Here is a 17,050-nt window from a genome sequence, read left to right on the forward strand (position 1 = left end):
TAGTGGTATTAGTTAGCAATTTAGGGCACAAAAGGATTATTTCTGCAACATCAGGTAACAGACATTATACAAAGCAGAATGCTTGCATTATTACTGTGCAGCCACCCTATGTCACATTTTTTCCCTAAAACACGCCACATGCACGCATATTTCATCTGCAGAGTTCTAGTAAAAAGCCTGAGAGAGAAGCACATTTGGGATTTTAAAGTCCAGAAAAATGGTGCTAGCTATACTACAGTTCGTCCCCCATCCCAAAGCTCAGGAAGTTTCTGTTACATTATTTGAACAGTCTCAAATAAAGCTCTGTGCCTCAGATATCCTGACACAGTCTATTTGAATGCAATGAATTTTATAATAGAAGAGCAAGAAAATTCAAATTCCAGCGTATGAGAGAAAGTAGTAAAAAATTCAGCACAGGTATACAGTTCTTTTGTACTTAAATCATTTGAAGTACTGTAAGCGCTGTGTCTGACAATGATTTGTCAGACTTCCAAATACATGTACTTTAATTTTTCTGTATAGGCTGAGTATATTTCTTAAGAATACCTCTACCCAGTAGCTCTAAAGAGTACGTTATATAATCTTTTAGCTGGGCCATCAGATAGGAACATTTGAGAGCTGTCGTCAATATGGAAGTGAGAAGAGTACACCATCCTTCACTGCGATATTCACACATAACATAATCCAAGAGCCTGCAACACAGTAAAAATGAGAGAAAAACAAGTTAGACACAACAATATTTCTTTAGAAGCTCACATTTATTTGGTATCATTAATACAAAAGTCATCTTCATTAATATAAATGCTAGATTAAAGTCAAGTCTACTGTTTACACATGGCAATGATTTATTGAAAACAGCATGAAATTATTGTAAAGAAACACATTTATTCCATGAATTTTCTATTTCAGGCTAGAACAATTTTCACAAGAGAACAACAGGAACACTCATCTGTCTTCACATAAAGAACTAGCAAAACAGCAACTGGACAGAAGAGTCTTAGTTCAGCACTGCATTGAAAATATGCTTTACTATTGAGTATGCGGTAAGTTTTAAGAAAAACAAACCAAAACCCCCACAAAAAAGTCCCCTTCCAAACTGAAGAATTTTAATGTTCCTTAAGCTGAGATGTTTCTTTTCCCTCCTGCCTCCTATCCTCTGCTCCCTTCAAGGGTTTCAAAGATCTACAAACAACACATGCACCAATCTTTATCAGGCAAAACTGCACACCTTAATATGATTTTAATACTGAGCAATGTTCGCTATTACTAGCAAAGCAGAGAAGTGAAATTTTTAAACTCTGTTCAACTGTTCAAGACAAGACTTTGTCTACTTCAGAAAAATCTACCTAAACATAAATAAGAAATGCTTGTTTGTATAAAAATTAGGCTTGATACAAATTGATCTGCTTATCCTAGCCTACCTTCTCCTCCATGTAGCTTCCAGCCATCTAGTCACAACAGTGAACACATCTCTCCTACCTCAAACATACTCCCTTTACAACATGTGATCTTTGAAACCTACTTAATGAAAACATTGTGAGCCTCCTACTTAACATGACCTGTTTCCCCTTAAAAATACAGAGTTAAGAAACTAAACATAAGACACATCCTTCAGAAAAGACGGTAGCTGTACCTCAGCACTAAGCTTTCCTAGCTCTGTAGTCGTTAATAGCAGAAAACTACATCGATAAAAATAATTCCTTTTGCTAATTCTCTGGTATATAAACAAAAATTAAATTCAGCTACATTTCAATATTTTTTGAATTTTGTAACTACAAAGTCTGTAATTAAATATAACTACGTTCTCATTCCAGTAGCAGGCAAGTTTCAGAAATCACTTCTGGGAGAGTGACTGCATGCAATCAGCGAGCTAGAAATAAATAATATTTGTCCAATAAGGCAAATCTCCACAACAGCTTACAGCGGGAAGTTTTTCTACTCTGACTCATCGTATCTGTTTTGCTTTCTTTAATATAAGTGGAGTTCATAGACTCCAAAGCTGTGCTTCAATCAAATCCAGGTACAAGGAGCATCTTAGATGAGCTTCCAACATTATTCCATAGCAATAAGACATGGGGTCTTAGTGAGAAGAACAGTTGTGTGAAAGAAGCAATGATGGATGGTACTCACTTCAAAGCTTTGGCATAATCTTTAGCGTAGTAATATTCTTCTCCCATTTGAACCACTGATTAAAAAAAAAGTTCCAGGTCAATACCAAAAGTCTTTCCAAAATTAATTTAAAAAAAATGCATCTGATTATCTATACTCACTCAAATGACTTTTCATCCTTGGACATTTGTATTTCTTGAACTGCGCGACAGCATTACTCAACAAAGTGATTATTAGCTCCTAACAGATAAAACCATTACTGATATCATTATATATGCAAACATTAGGATAATATTAGAAAACAGACTACTTTTTTGTAGAATAAAACTTACCGAGTGAAGGACATTTTTCTCTTTCAACTGTAGGGATAAAATCCCCATCTTCTCCTTTTCAGGATCAGAAAGATCAAAGCCTGCATAAGACAATGAAAAATCCATGAAATTGGAATTTTGACCAGACCCAAAGGGAACTATTTATGTGGTGAGCTACATGCAATGCAAGCTCAAACTCTTAAACATTCTTTTGCCTAGGAGACAGATGCATTGCTTTAAGAACTCATCCATCCTCTGTGTTCTAGAAGGGAAACTCTAGAACAAATATATTAACTACTTTTTTTTTTTTTAAAAAAAAAAGGGGCATCTGAAGCTACGCAAAAATAGCAAACTACAGTAAGACGACCTAGTCTTTAGACTGCATCTATTAACATTTAAAGCACATATGTTAAGATAAATTTGTAGCCGTTTTCCTATTTGATCTCAAGTAAAGATTCAAGCTTATGTTTCTCTAGCAGTACAGAACGCCAACATATGAAGAACTGTATAGGGCTTTAGAAGACTAAAACTCTTGCAGGAACCAAAAAAACCTGAATATATTAACAGGTGAAGTTTCTCTTCATCTTAAACTGTTTAACCTTGGCAGTAGACTAACTAATTTTAAAACAGTAACACTTGAAGATAAAAGAGGTTAGACTGTACTGTGTTTACAGTAAATGAAAAAGTCTTTAAAGGAGAGCAGGAATAAAGTGGCAGAGCCCAAAGGATATGCAGAGAATAAAGAAAAGGAGACCAAATGGAGAGGGAGAAAGGGAAGTAAAACCACAGCCAACAATGAAGATCTCAGAACTGCATGTGTATTCATACAGAGCTGAAAGCTGTACATTCAAAATCAGAATTTCTGAGAAAACATCCTCCTTAATAGGAAAAATCACAAATTCCTTTCTTAGACTAAAATCTAGCCATTGCATCCTCTCAATCCATTTTGAAATCCAAAAGCTTTTTCAGGAAAAAAAAAAAAAAAAAGGGTCATGAGTTCCCATCTACAGTTGACAAGATACAGTATGGATGGCAGGATGGATTTATAACAATCGCATTCAGGGACATCATTACTTTTGCTGTATCCAGTTCTCCAACTTCTCTTCCCAGGAGTGCGTTTCACTGCAGACAAGCATTCCTGCTGCACACTGATTACAAGTAGCTTAGGCAGCAATAGAAACAAAGCAGCAGAGCTTCAGTATGGCCTATGCAACTTTGCTGAAGACTGGATCCTGCATAAACCTGAGGTTTCTTTTTCTATTTGTTATAGAGATCAAACACACTTCCTGTATTTCCAACTGACACCTGTTCACGTCATACCACCAACTAACAAAAGAGTGAGGTCCCAGCCCTGCATCTGTCCCAGTGGAAAAGGGATTACATGCTGACGCCCACTAAGTCAGCTGGCAGGATCAGCAGCTAAAGTTCGCCTGAACTCTACAAGATACAAGACACAGAAACGTACTTAATATTCCCTGCCGCCACGGTCTTTGCCCATAGAAGTCAAGCACTCCAGTTTGTGTTTCCAGGGGATCCGGGTTCGGATATATCACAGAGGACTGTAAATTCAACAAATATAGTAATAAAAAAAGAGTTCATGTTTCATTTTAAAGCATTAAAAGTGATTTGATGCTCCAATACATATGCACATAAAAGAAGAAATTTGCTTTAAAGCATGTAACCTTTCCGGCCACCTGTATAAAAATAGTACTTCAGGAAACCCAAACATTTAAGTACTTCTGATTCAGTCTGACATCCTACTTCATTCACCTTCATTTGTCTCAAATACTGTTAAAGAATAACTGGGTAGTCCTTTTTAAAACTAGTTCTTGGATTATCTTGTTAGGAACAACAAATAAATAGCACCAACAGGAACAAAGTTATTTTTAAATAATCAGGACATGTCAGTTGGAGAGTAGCTACACAAAATTAGCATGTATGTTTAATCAATTGCAGAGATCAATTTTCCATGCAACCCCTTCTGCCAGGCAAGTGTCAAAAAAACCCAAAGCAACAATAGCCACCCCCCCCACCCACACACACTCTAATACTAATGCTCTTGTTTCTCTAAGTCACCAGATACAGTGCATGTATACAGAAATATACTGGAAAAACAAAACAGTAAGTTTTCAAGTATCCAGAGATATAGAAAGTATACTATTTTTTATAAGTATTTTAAAAAGATGTGAGAATTATTTGTAATAAAATAAACACTAACACACATGTTCTGGAGTAACTTTTTCAATACATAACAAATACTTGTAATGTTAGTACGCATCAGAAAAGCACATATCCTTTACTTGGATTTCATTTACACGTATTACAGATTATTCCGCTACCATTTTAGACTAAAACATTGGCTAATTTACTACCTGGTTACTTGCAAAGCACTTTCTCCCCTCCCAACTTACATCATGGTTACAAAGTATACTTGCTAGTTGTTTCCGTTCCTGTGCATAGTAGGCTGCCTGCTGGTAATAGAAACCTGGATTCTGAGTTTGAATTGCTGTCAATCCCAGCTTAATTGCTTCATCAAACAAGTCACCAAAAGCCTGAAACCTATTAAAAAAATTCATAACCAAGATTATGTACAGAACAGCAATTTGAACTGAAAGGTACACCTCAATTAAAAGTTCTGGTTAGTCTTAAGACAGTTGATACTTCTCCGAACTTTTGCATCTAAGTTCTGTGGCTGCATTTGTGTCATACCCTGTTCATTCCCAGAGAAAAGTGGTCAATAATCAATGCAAAACAGAGTAACAGCATACAGGTTTTTGATGATCTAGTGTATCTCTTAGATAAAGAGCTCAGAATTTGTCTCTTGCTTAGACAAGTAAAACAGTGAACTTTCCAAGGTTATATAAGACTAAACTAGAAACATTACTAAGCAAACACATACTGTTTGGACATCCAGGCAGCGTGCTCAAAAGCCAGTTCTGCACTTCCTATTTTTTTCTTGCACAAGTCAATATGTTTCCTGAACTGAGCAATTGCATCCAGTGGAGTATTATGCTGAAAACAGAGGCGACAGATCTAGAAGAAATCAAAATACGAGGAAAAATAACTGTGTTAGGCTGCTCAGGATTAGCTTTAAAAAAAAAAGCTCAAAAAAAAGTCACTCACAAAAAACTGAAACAAACTAATTTTATGTATTTCTGAAGAGCTCAAATAGCATAGAGAACACAGGGAGAAAAATAGATGTAAACCATAATGTACTACACCTGAAACCATGTGATCCTCTATTTCATCTAATGTTCTTTTTCTTCCCCTTCTCCCCCAAGTCATAAATGGAAGAGTGCATAACTCACAGCCAAATTCAAGACAGAACTGCAGAGCCACTAGGAAGATCATTATCTTTGAAGCCTGCAGTCTGCAAATGGAATCTGATGGAATCCAACTCCAGGATTGTTCTAAGTGTTGTAAATGGTGGGATAGTTTTGTTTTACCTAAGAGCGCCCCAAATACCACAAAAGTATGGTCTAATTCTTAAAGAGTTATTTTCCTCCTCCTAACAAGCAGTAACTGAACTATACTGGTTTAAGCTTTGCAAGAAGACAAAAATATTTAAGGAACAAGCAACCTTTGTTTTCATTTCCCCTGTACAGAGTGAGAGTTAAAGAGAATCTAGCCCTTCAGATGACTGCATCTCAAATGAACTCCAGTCCTTCAAGATACTCCCAAACTTCAGCTAAGAATCTTTCTTTTGTGTGGAATTCAGAAGTCTTTGCAAGTCTGAATGTAATTGGTATTCCACTGATAGCTGTTTCTAATCCATCTCCTTGAAAGCAATATAAAATGGAACTTTTAAACCTTTACATATTAAAGATGCATTAACTTTTTTTTTTTTTTTTTTTTTTTTTTTTTAAGTAAAGGTTGTCAAAGATTAGAAGTATACTTGTTACCTTGTAATTTATAAATCCTGCCATGGTCTTGATTTCCAGCATGTTTGTTTCATGAGCCCTCAATTCATGCACAAGATTATAGGCAGTTCTGTAATTTCTAAGCAGGAATACTTAAATTAGAGTTAAATCATACAAGATAATAAAATTTAAGAACAGGATTACTGACAGCAGAAAACAGCCTTCCAATCAAAGAGTTCTTCCCAGTGAAGAAATCACCCTTTACATACATGTGGCCTGGTTTCGGCTGGTATAGTTAATTTTCTTCCTAGCAGCTGGTATAATGTTGTGTTTTGGATTCAGTATGAGAATAATGTTGATAACACACTGATGTTTTCAGTTGTTGCTAAGCAGTGTTTTTACTAAGTCAGGGATTTTTCAGCTTCTCATGCCTAGCCAGCAGGAAGCCTGGAGGGGCACGAGAAGTTGGGAAGGGATACAGCCAGGACAGCTGTCCCAAACTGGGCAAAGGGGTATTCCTTACCATGAGATGTCATGTCGAGTATATAAACTGGGTGGAGTTGGCTGGGAGTGGCAGATCGCTGCTCATGGACTGGCTGAGCATTGGTCAGCAGGTGGTGAGCAATTGCATTGTGCATCACTTGTCTTTCTTGGGTTATATGTCACTCTTCTTGTTATCTTCCTTTTCATTACAATTATTATATTTTATTTTTTATTTCAATATTTAAACTGTTCTTATCTCAACCCACATGTTTTACTTGTTTTCAATTCTCCTCCCCATCCCACCAGGGTGGAGGTGGGGAAGTGAGCAAGCAGCTTCGTGGTGCTTAGTTGCTGGCTGGGTTAAACCACGCCAACACGTTTAAGTAATTGTGCATTTGGGAAAATATTTATCACAGTCTATAGCTTAGCAGTAATTTGGGGTAGAGAGAGTGGGGAAAGATTATGTAAGTCTTACTTGAGAGCATTCTGTGTATCCTGTTTCAGCTCACTGAAGAATGCTATTTTGAACTGGTGTCTAACAAATAAAAGCTGCAAAACACAACCAACACACATCATTCACAAACATCCGAACATACCTGTTACTTACAAAGCAAGTACAGGTGATAATTTCAGAGGTTGACATAATATAGCAGTTGACTTGAAAAACTGACTATGCAACTGTTTCCTAATAGTTCTCTCTGCCACCATGATGCAGCAGTGATCTTTCAACAGATTTAATCTATTCCAAGCCTTTTACCCTGGAACAGGGGAGAGGCTTTGTAACACCCCAAAACCTCTATACCAACAGTGTCGATTGTTGGTTCGGAGCTCACTGGTTGGATCCCAGCTTCCAAGAGAGGGAAGCTGGCAATCACAACAGAACATTGTGTGTCTGAGCAGATATTTAACAATTTGAAAAGCAAAAGTTGAAAAGCCCAATTACGTGCAACTTTAAGTTCGAAATGTCTAAGGGAAACACTTCCCACAACTTGCTAAGATACCACATTCAAATAGGTTAAACCATATAGATTAATTAAAAACTTTTTTTTTTTTTTAATTGGAAAACTTCATTTCTGGGCTGCAGCTCTTCCTCTAAGGAAGATGTGAGGAAGACAAACAAATGTAAGAACAAAACAAACAAACAAAAAAAAAATAATCAAAGTTTAAGTTTCAGAAAATAAAACCAGATTTACTTCTTATACAGAGAGAAGGCATCTCAAGTTGAAAGGGGGGGAATAAAAAAGTTTAAGCAACAAACAACCCTTATTTTCATGTTTTAACATGCAATATAACTTGCACAGTATTTCAAAAATAGGGTAACATTACCTGATGAGTGGTTTTGTTCAAGAACTCCTTATGAGATTTAACTCTTCGTATTTCTGTATAATAGTAAGTCTGTGCATGCTCATAGAAAGCATTTTCCAACCTGCAACAAAGTTGCTCATAAGTTTCACCAAGTTTCTCCCACCTACAAAGAAATTCTGAAGTTCTTCAGAATAAGTTACTTTTAATCATGCTTATTTTAGGGTTGGCAAAGTAGCTTGAGGTATTACTAAACTCTTCTGTAAGTTACCACACAGGGTAAGAGTCTGCAGACAAAAATCCTTCACACAAAACCTTATATAGGGGTAGCACAAAGTAGAACAAGTAGGTTCGAAGGCTTTATATATTGATTTCTCATACAACAATCTCTAGTATTTTACGTAAGAAAGCCTGAGGATAAGCTGTTTGGATTTTGCTAGGCAATAGAAAGTGGAGGGATGCCTCAGTCAAAGCAAGCAAACCTTGCTGCGGCTCCTGGGATAAGTCTGAACAGGTCAAGATCTTATTTGCTGGACTGTGGGGGGAGGAGTGGGAAGGAAAAAATAGAAGTAAATAAAATTATGAAGGCACAGACTAGGTTTCATCATTCTGTCCAAACATCAACAGCTACCTGGGTTGCAGAGGTAACAGTCAAACTTGTGTTTGCAAGATAAATAGCCCAATGGCACATCACAGGGGAAGAAGAAAAAGACAGAGAGGCCCAGAACACTGAATACAGCATGAGGCTGAGGAGGATCTAAGCAGCATATGCTGTACGATCAAATTATAAGGAGTAAAATCAACCAGAACAAGACCAGAATCCAGGAGAGAAATACATTCAATAGCACTGACGCACACAGGAAATAAAGGATGAAGTACCAGTTCTGTGATTTGGCCAAGAAGGGATCACTGCAGACTTTGACTAAGGCAGATCACAACTTGTGTTCTGCTTGCCACACAACAGAGAGGATGGCTATGAAAACAATGGGACAGACCAATGGACAGCAATTGCTAACTATGAGTTCAGTCACAAAAAGATAACAAATGAAGTCTACTTATCATACTTATTTTAGTGTTATATTGTGGCCGTATAAGAAAAGACAAGCCAGTCTGAGGGGTAAAAAAAAAAAAAATACTATTCTCTTTTAATTGAGACTTCATAGTAGTAAAAACGTCAAAACAAAAAGATTAATACCAGGAATTCTGACTACATGCAGTTTGCAAAGGCTTACACTAGTTAACATGCAGTAAACATTCCCTCTTTAGCACTGAGCAAAATATGAAAAACTAGAAGTAACAGTTACTTTATTTTGATCAATTCTAGTAGCTGTTTGCGAGCAGCGTGGATACGATAACAGCATTGATTTATGTTGAGAACTTTACTGTTTATATATAAATATATGGGTGAGAGAAGGAATAATTAGTCTCTCAGACCATGACTCCTCCTCTCCCTGAGTGTATCTGGGAAAATTAAAACTAATTTTAATAAACCATGATTTGCCTTAGTTTTGGCCCTTCTTTTTAAGTCTACACAAGACTGTCTTCCCTTCCCTGTTCCATTTTTGAAAGGCCTTCATAATTCATCTGAAGCTGTATTCCCTGTAAATATTAAAACAGAAAGCACAGGACATTTAAAAAATGAGAGACATAATACTTGCAACCAGATAAATGCCACTTAGCATGAATAGAAAGAAATATCTACACAGCCAGGAAGTGGGGCGAAAAAAAGCAAAGACCTGCTAATACAGAGTTACACCTAACAAAACATTTGTAGGGAAAATTCAGAACCAGCAGTGCCAAAACCACTATAGAGGTAGAAAAGCCCACTTTGCCTCTACCTGACTTGAGGAAGGGAACGCCTTGGGATATCTAACAACGTTTCTTCAAAAGCAACATCTCTGACAGTCACTACTCAACCTCACAGAGAAAGTGGAGCTGTGTGGAATTAATCAGGTTGCAGAACAACCTGAAGAATTTCAGCGAACAGATAAAACATCCAATGCTGGTCTACGAGCGTGCCACATAGCAGTCATCTCAACCGATCAACTCTCTCAACAACTCCATTAGAATCATAGAATCATTTATGTTGGAAAAAACCTTTAAGATCATCAAGTCCAATCGTTAACCTAGCACTGCCAAGTCCACCACTAAACCATGTCCCCAAGTGCCACATGTACATGTCTTTTAGATACCTTTAGGGATAGTGATTCAACCACTTCCCTGGGCAGCCTGTTCCAATGCTTGACAACCCCTTCAGTGAAGAAATTTTTCCTAATATCCAATCTAAACCTCCCCTGGAGTAACTTGAGGCCATATCACTTGTTACTTAGGAAAACAGACCTACACCCACCTCGCTACAACCTCCTTTCAGGTAGTTGTAGAGAGTGATTAGGTCTCCCCCGAGCCTCCTTTGCTCCAGGCTAAACAACCCCAGTTCCCTCAGCTGCTCCCCACAAGACTTGTGCTCTAGACCCTTCACCAGCTTTGTTGCCGCTTTGGACACACTCCAGTACCTCATTGTCTTGCAGTGAGGGGCACAAAACTGAACACAGTCTTCAAGGTGCGGCCTCATCAGTGCTGAGTACAGGGGGACGATCACTTCCCTAGTCCTGCTGGCCACACTCTTTCTGACACAAGCCACAATGCTATTGGCCGCTTTGGCCACCTGGGCACACTGCCGGCTCATATTCAGCCAGCTGTCAACCAACAGTCCTTTTCTGCCAGGCAGCTTTCCAGCCACTCTTCCCCAAGCCTGTAGCATTGCATGGAGTTGTTGTGGCCCAAGTGCAGGACCTGGCACTTAGCCTTGTTGAACCTCATACAATTGGCCTTGGCCCATTGATCCAGCCTGCCCAGATCCCTCTGTAGAGCCTTCCTACCCTCAAGCAGATCAACACTCCTGCCCAACTTGATGTCACCTGCAAACTTACTGAGGGTGCACTCATTCAGATTGTTGATAAAGATATTAAACAGAACTAGCCTCAATACTGAGCCCTGGGGAATACCACTTGTGACCAGCTGCCAGCTGGATTTCACTCCACTCACCAGCACTCTTTGAGCCCAGCCATCCAGCCAGTTTTTTACCCAGCAAAGAATACACCCATGCAAGCGGTAAGCAGCCAGTTTCTCAGGAGAATGCTGTGGGAAATAGGGTCAAAGGCTTTACTAAACTCCACATAAACAACATCCACAGCCTTTCCCTCATCCACTAAGCAGGTCACCTTGTCATAGAAGGAGATCAGGTTGGTCAAGCAGGACCTGCCTTTCATAAACCCATGCTGGCTGGGCCTGATCACCTGGTTGTTCTGTACGTGCTGGATGATGGCACTCAGGATGATCTGCTCCGTAACCTTCCCCAGCACTGAGGTCAGACTGACAGGCTTGTCATTCCCTGGACCTTCCTTCTGGCCCCTCTTGTAGATGGACGTCACATTCATCAACTGGGACCTCCCTGGTTAGCCAGGACTGCTGATAAATGATGGAAAGTGGCTTGGTAAGCACTTCCGTCAGCTCCCTCAGTACCCCTGGGTGGATCCCAACCAGCCCCATAGACTTGTGTGTGTCTAAGTGGTGTAGCAGGTCACTAACCATTTCCCCTTGGATTACGGGGGCTTCATGCTGCTCCCCATCCCTGTCTTCCAGCTCAGGGGGCTGGGTACCCAGAGGACAATTGGTCTTACTATTAAACATTGAGACAAAGAAGGCATTAAGTACCTCAGCCTTTTCCTCATCCTTTGTCACTATGTTCGCCCCCCACATCCAATAAAGGATGGACATCCTCCTTAGCCCTCCTTTTATTGCTAATGTATTTATAGAAACATTTTTTATTGTCTTTTATGGCAGTAGCCAGATTAAGTTCTAGCTGGGCTTTGGCCCTTCTAATTTTCTCCCTGCATAACCTCACGACATGCTTGTAGTCCTCCTGAGTGGCCTGCTCCTTCTTCCAAAGGTCATAAACTCTTTTTTCCCCCTGAGCTCCAGCCATAGCGCTCTGTTCAGCTAGGCTGTCTTCTTCCCCACTGGCTCAGCTTTTGGCACACGGGGATGGCCTGCTCCTGCACCTTTTAAGTTTTCCTTCTTGAAGAATGTCCAGCCTTCCTGGACTCCTTTGCTCTTCAGGACTGCCTCCCAAGGGACTCTGTCAACCAGACTCCTAAACAGGCCAAAGTCTGCCCTCCAGAAGTCCAAGGTGGCAGTTCTGCCAACCCCACCCCTTACTTCTCCAAGAATCAGAAACTATCATTTTGCGATCGCTACACCCAAGACTGCCTCAAACCATCACATCACCCACAACTCCTCTTCTGTCCACAAACAACAGGTCCAGTGGGGCACCTTCCCTGGTTGGCTCACTCACCAGCTGTGTCAGGTAGTTATCTCCCACACACTCCAGGAATCTCCTAGACTGTTTCCTCTCTGCTGCACTGTATTTTCAGCAGACATCTGGTAAGTCAAAGTCCCCCACAAGAACAATGGCTAGCAATTGTGAGACTTCTCCCAGCTGCTTATAGAATATTTTGTCTGCCTCTTCATGCTGGTTGGGTGGTCTACAACAGACTCCCACTGTGATATCTGCCTTGTTGGCCTCCCCCCTGATTCTTACCCATAAACACTCAACCCAATCATCACCGTCATTAAGCTCTAGACAATCAAAACACTCCCTAACATACAAGGCTACCCCACCACCTCTCCTTCCTTGCCTATTCCTTCTGAAGATTTTACAGCCACCCATTGCAGCACTCCACTTGTGCAAGTCATCCCACCATGTTTCCATGATGGCAACTATATCATAGTTTTCCTGCTGCTACAATGGCTTCCAGCTCCTTCTGTTAGTTGCCCATACTGCATGCATTGGTGTAGATGCACTTCAGTTAGGCTATTGATCCCACCACCTTTTTGGGGGAGAAGCCCTAATTCCTACATGAACATTCTCAGGTGCTTCCATGGTGTCTAACACATCAATAACCCTTGCATCTTTGCTGCCACATGGATTTCCATCCCCTACCTCCACTGAGGTGGCAGACCAACGGACCTCGCTAGCAGATTGTCCCTCAAACACTGGTGTGCTGCCCCCAGGCTTATCTCTAGTGAGCCTGGTTTTATCCCTTTCCCCCTTCAAATCTAGTTTAAAGCTCTTTCAATGAGCCCTGCTAACTCCTGTGCAAAGATCCTTTTTCGCCCTTTGAGACAGGTGTACCTCATCTGTTGCCAGCAGGGCTGGTGTCATGTAAACCAACATGTGATCAGCAAACAGGGCAAAACACTGATTAACAAACAGAACAAAACAGTGTTTTACAGTCACTTACCTTATAATATACCCAACAAGATGATCAGTGTGTGGAAGTACAAAGAGAGATTTTCCAGAAAGGTCACAAGCATTACATAAAGCTGCTGCCCTCTCTGACGCAATAACGTCTTCCCCTAGTGAAGTCAAGGAAAGCACAAGTAAGTAGTATGCAGTGCTGCAGTGTCAAACTAGCTCTAAAAGCTTGACAAGGTATGGAAAAATCTAATACAGATAAAACTAAGACCATACTCTTTCTTACTTTTTTCAGAGTACTACATGCTTCATCCAGCAGAACACACTGCAGAAAGTTTCTAAGAGTGGCTTAGCTAGCAACAACCCACAAGCATGACATAAGTTTTTCACCTCTCTCACAGAATTAAATATCCTGTGTCTTGAGAAATACAATATCATCCAGAGAAGACAAACATATATAGCAGATAGAGAAGAAACAAAACAAAAAAAATGGTTTGCCAGACACTAGAAAGTATGCAGCTACAGCTGAAGCAGCAGCTCTACAGAAACATAAGGTTAAAATGTATCACGTTTCACACTTCCACTTGACTCCAAAATTTTATTGATTAAAACTGAGTTAAACTAAAAGGCTTCTGCAGGTACCAAATGCCCTTCCTCTAAGTTCTCATTGCTTTTACAGCTTTTCTTGATCTCAAGCAAGGTTTAAAATGCAACTTGCTTACAAGGAGGCATGTCACATATATTATACTAGCAAACCATTTTTGATACTGCGTATCAAAAGATGGACTTGGACTTAAAAGGAAGAAGTTAAGGACAAAAGTATCAAACGTTTAGGGTCAACTGCCCTGAGCATTCTTTCCATCTGCACACCTTCCTGCAGCCACAATGTATTTAGTGTATGTAGATGACATTAGATTAAAAACTGCAGATAATGTGACAAATGATAGTCAGCTCAGTCCATCAGGCCTTCTGAAAAAATGAGATCACAACTATGCACACAGGTTTCTAGTACCTGGAGGTAATGGTGTTTTTTTCTGAATCAAAACCACAGCAACTTTCGTATTTCTTCCCTGCAAACTTTGCCTAAAATAAAAAACAACACGGCACAGCATCAGGATTTCCCTTCTTATTTCTGAATAATCAGAACAAAATGAGATTTCAGTCTAGATGGAAGCACTGAAAGAATGTTATATAGGGTAAAAACACCAAACACAATATGCTGCATCATCCACAGAATGCTGTGTTCCCTTTTTTGTTCAGATGGGATAGAATAATTGTGCTGAGTTTAGCAAGCAAAGCTTCAGGGGCTGTTTTTAACTTAAGTAACTTTTATAAATAGACCATTAAAAAAACGTTTCTTTACTGTCAGTTGTATGTTAAAAAGCAAAGTTCAAGTTCCCCTTCATTTGTATCTAAGAACAAAAAATATTTATATGTTTTAGAATGTAAAAAGGATTCTGCAATTCACACTTACCGTTAGCTTGTAGTACATTATGAACCAAGTAAAAAAAACCTCTACCTGACAATTTCAACTCGAGTAGCACATTCGGACTGTTTTTCTTTCCATTGTGGCTCATCCCAGTCTAGTTCATAGAACACCACCACAAGTGCTGGAACCAAATTCAGGTGTTTGTTCATCCAACCAGTCTTCAGGATTCCTTTTGGAATATACCATTCATAGGATGTCCTCTGAAAATATTGAGGTTATTAAAGCAAGCTACCAAATCCACTTAAGGGCATTTACACCAGGAGAAAGGGAATTGCCTCTACATTCTTGTCACTTGAGAATACGTTTGTCATCTTTCCTTTAACATTCTTCCCACCAAGCCTTTGCTTCCTATCGAGTAAGGCATACCCCTCATTACCTAGCATTAGGGGCTGATGTCTGGGATATCACCAACAAAGAACAACAGATTCCAGGTAGACTGGAGAAAAGGGTCAAGTTCAGAAGCATGTTTCATACACTTTCATGAAATATCAGGTTCAATTCAAAACCAGGGTCTCAAACGGAGCCAGGAGAAACCAGTTTGGATTCTTGTTCTTTGCCAGCATTCGCAGAATTATGTAGTTTTCCAAGGGTTAAACCCATTGACATTACTTCTTAAGTGCCATGGCGAAGCAAAAAGTAGAGCGGAGATATTCTTTCTGCTGCATTTCACTTAGTTAAAGGGTTTACGTTTTTTCAGAATACACTAATTTCAAATATCTAGTTTCTCCAGAGTTAAACTTTGGGTTTCACTAAAGCTCAAGCTTCACAAGCACACCTTAACGCTGAGTCAAGGAACAGCAAGTACTTCAAAAAGTAAATCATATTGGCTTTCTCTGCTTCTGGCTTACAAGCTAAGGCGCCCCAGTTTCCTATGCAGCCGTAGCACTCTGTCACAATTCCCCTGGCTTCCCCTTAGCCCTGACAATTTTTCTCGGGCTTCAAGCTCCCATGCTTCGCCTCCGACAGCGGGGGAAGAGACAGCAGAATCCTGGCTGAGCGTTCAGCCGTGCGAGTGCTGCTCAGCCCAGCCCCTTGCTACGGCCCTTCCCCTCGGGGAGCCACCAACTCCCGCATCCTCCCCCCCACCCCCGGGGCCTGCCGCTGGCTTTTGCTGCACGGGCAGAGGCTTGAACCCCGTGAGGGGCCGGGCCCGCCAGGACGGGGAGCAGCCGGGGCACACGCCGCTCGCTACCTTCGTCCTGCACTTGGGGTACTCGTGGTCGCCGGGGAGCACTTTGAAGGAGATGGGGACGCGGTCGGCTCTCCGGTTGGCGCAGAAGGCGTCCCACACGGCCCGGTGCACGGCGTTGTACACCACGTCCAAGCCGGTGAGGGTGACAAACGCCATGGGCCGGCAGCATAGCTCTACCGGGAAGTCCCACTGCGTCGGGGTCATCCTGCGCCCGGGCAGGCGGCCTGCGAGGCGGCAGGAGGGCGGCTCTCAGCGCGGCGCCTGCGAGGCCCAGGCCGGCCGCTCCTCCCCGGCTGCAGGAGCTCCCCGCTGCCCCGCCGAGCGCTGACACGGCGCCGGGCCCGGGCCTGTCCCCGCCCCGGGCGCCGCTGACCGCCGCGGGCTGGAGCTCGGCGCCGGGCAGCGCCAGCCGACAGCGGCCGCGGGTCACGGGAGGCGTCACTGGCAGGACGAGGGAGGGCCGCCGCCTCAGGAAACCAGCGCCGGACATCGGAAGGGCAGCAGAAGCGACCAATCGGCGCCTCCGCTCCTGGGCCGGGCCAGTCAGAGAGCGCCCGCGCGGAGACGTCACTGCTGAAAGAGCCAGTTAGCTAAAGAAGGCAGCGAGGCGAGACTGGCGGAGCCGGCCAATGGATAAGACAGGGAGGTGGTGACGACGGGAAGTGGGGACCAATAGGAGCGAGCGAGCGGCTGACCCGTGCTGCCCTCAGGGGAGGTGTGTCCGTCGGGCGAGGCCGCTCGGGCCTCCCCGTGCGACAGCGGCGGGGCCGCGCCGTGCCGCGCCGTGCCGCGCCAGCGAGGCCCGCCCAGCCCAGGCCCGGCGGCGGGGAGGGAGGGAGGAAGGGGACCTCCGCGCGCTGCCTGCCCCGCGTCGCACGCCATGGCGGCCAACGAGGACCAGGAGGTGAGTCCCGGCCCCTGCCGGCGCTGGGCGGGGAGGCCGTGAGGCGCCGCTGCCTGAGGGAGGGCCGGCCCGGGAGAGTCCCCCCGCCGCGGACGCGGGGCCGGGAGGGAGCCTCCGTGTGGGGAAAGGGGGCCTGAGGGGGG

The 17,050-nt window shown here is 42.2% G+C and overlaps 2 protein-coding genes across 13 annotated transcripts in view; one reads left to right on the forward strand and one right to left on the reverse strand.

Annotated features, from left to right (window-relative positions):
* The window catches only part of TRAPPC11 (trafficking protein particle complex subunit 11), a 30,035-nt gene extending 13,490 nt beyond the window's left edge, over positions 1–16,545 (reverse strand). The window contains exons 1-14 of one of the 2 annotated variants that reach the window (XR_005933146.1): positions 16,004–16,545; positions 14,842–15,011; positions 14,335–14,405; positions 13,369–13,483; positions 8,090–8,189; positions 7,239–7,312; positions 6,323–6,419; positions 5,320–5,453; positions 4,832–4,979; positions 3,886–3,979; positions 2,442–2,521; positions 2,271–2,349; positions 2,131–2,185; positions 547–692 (exon numbers count right to left, since the gene is read on the reverse strand). Coding sequence is in view for 1 of the 2 variants with exons in the window: in XM_030018219.2 (XP_029874079.1) it covers positions 547–692; positions 2,131–2,185; positions 2,271–2,349; positions 2,442–2,521; positions 3,886–3,979; positions 4,832–4,979; positions 5,320–5,453; positions 6,323–6,419; positions 7,239–7,312; positions 8,090–8,189; positions 13,369–13,483; positions 14,335–14,405; positions 14,842–15,011; positions 16,004–16,207 (1,567 nt within the window). In the remaining variant the exon portion in view is untranslated. The remainder of the gene's footprint in view (positions 1–546; positions 693–2,130; positions 2,186–2,270; positions 2,350–2,441; positions 2,522–3,885; positions 3,980–4,831; positions 4,980–5,319; positions 5,454–6,322; positions 6,420–7,238; positions 7,313–8,089; positions 8,190–13,368; positions 13,484–14,334; positions 14,406–14,841; positions 15,012–16,003) is intronic. The other variant, XM_030018219.2, reaches the window with a different exon arrangement.
* Positions 16,546–16,684: 139 nt separating this feature from the next.
* RWDD4 (RWD domain containing 4) overlaps positions 16,685–17,050 on the forward strand; it is a 50,294-nt gene continuing 49,928 nt past the window's right edge. For 5 of the 11 annotated variants that reach the window (XR_005933154.1, XR_005933150.1, XR_005933152.1 and 2 more), the window contains exon 1: positions 16,694–16,907. Coding sequence is in view for 4 of the 11 variants with exons in the window: in XM_030018315.2 (XP_029874175.1) it covers positions 16,884–16,907 (24 nt within the window). In the remaining 7 variants the exon portion in view is untranslated. Of the gene's footprint in view, positions 16,908–17,050 lie in introns of all 11 variants that reach the window. The other 6 variants (XR_003923967.2, XR_003923968.2, XM_041125830.1 and 3 more) reach the window with 3 other exon arrangements.

This window comes from Aquila chrysaetos, chromosome 1, assembly GCF_900496995.4.
Source record: "Aquila chrysaetos chrysaetos chromosome 1, bAquChr1.4, whole genome shotgun sequence".
NCBI lineage: Eukaryota > Metazoa > Chordata > Aves > Accipitriformes > Accipitridae > Aquila > Aquila chrysaetos.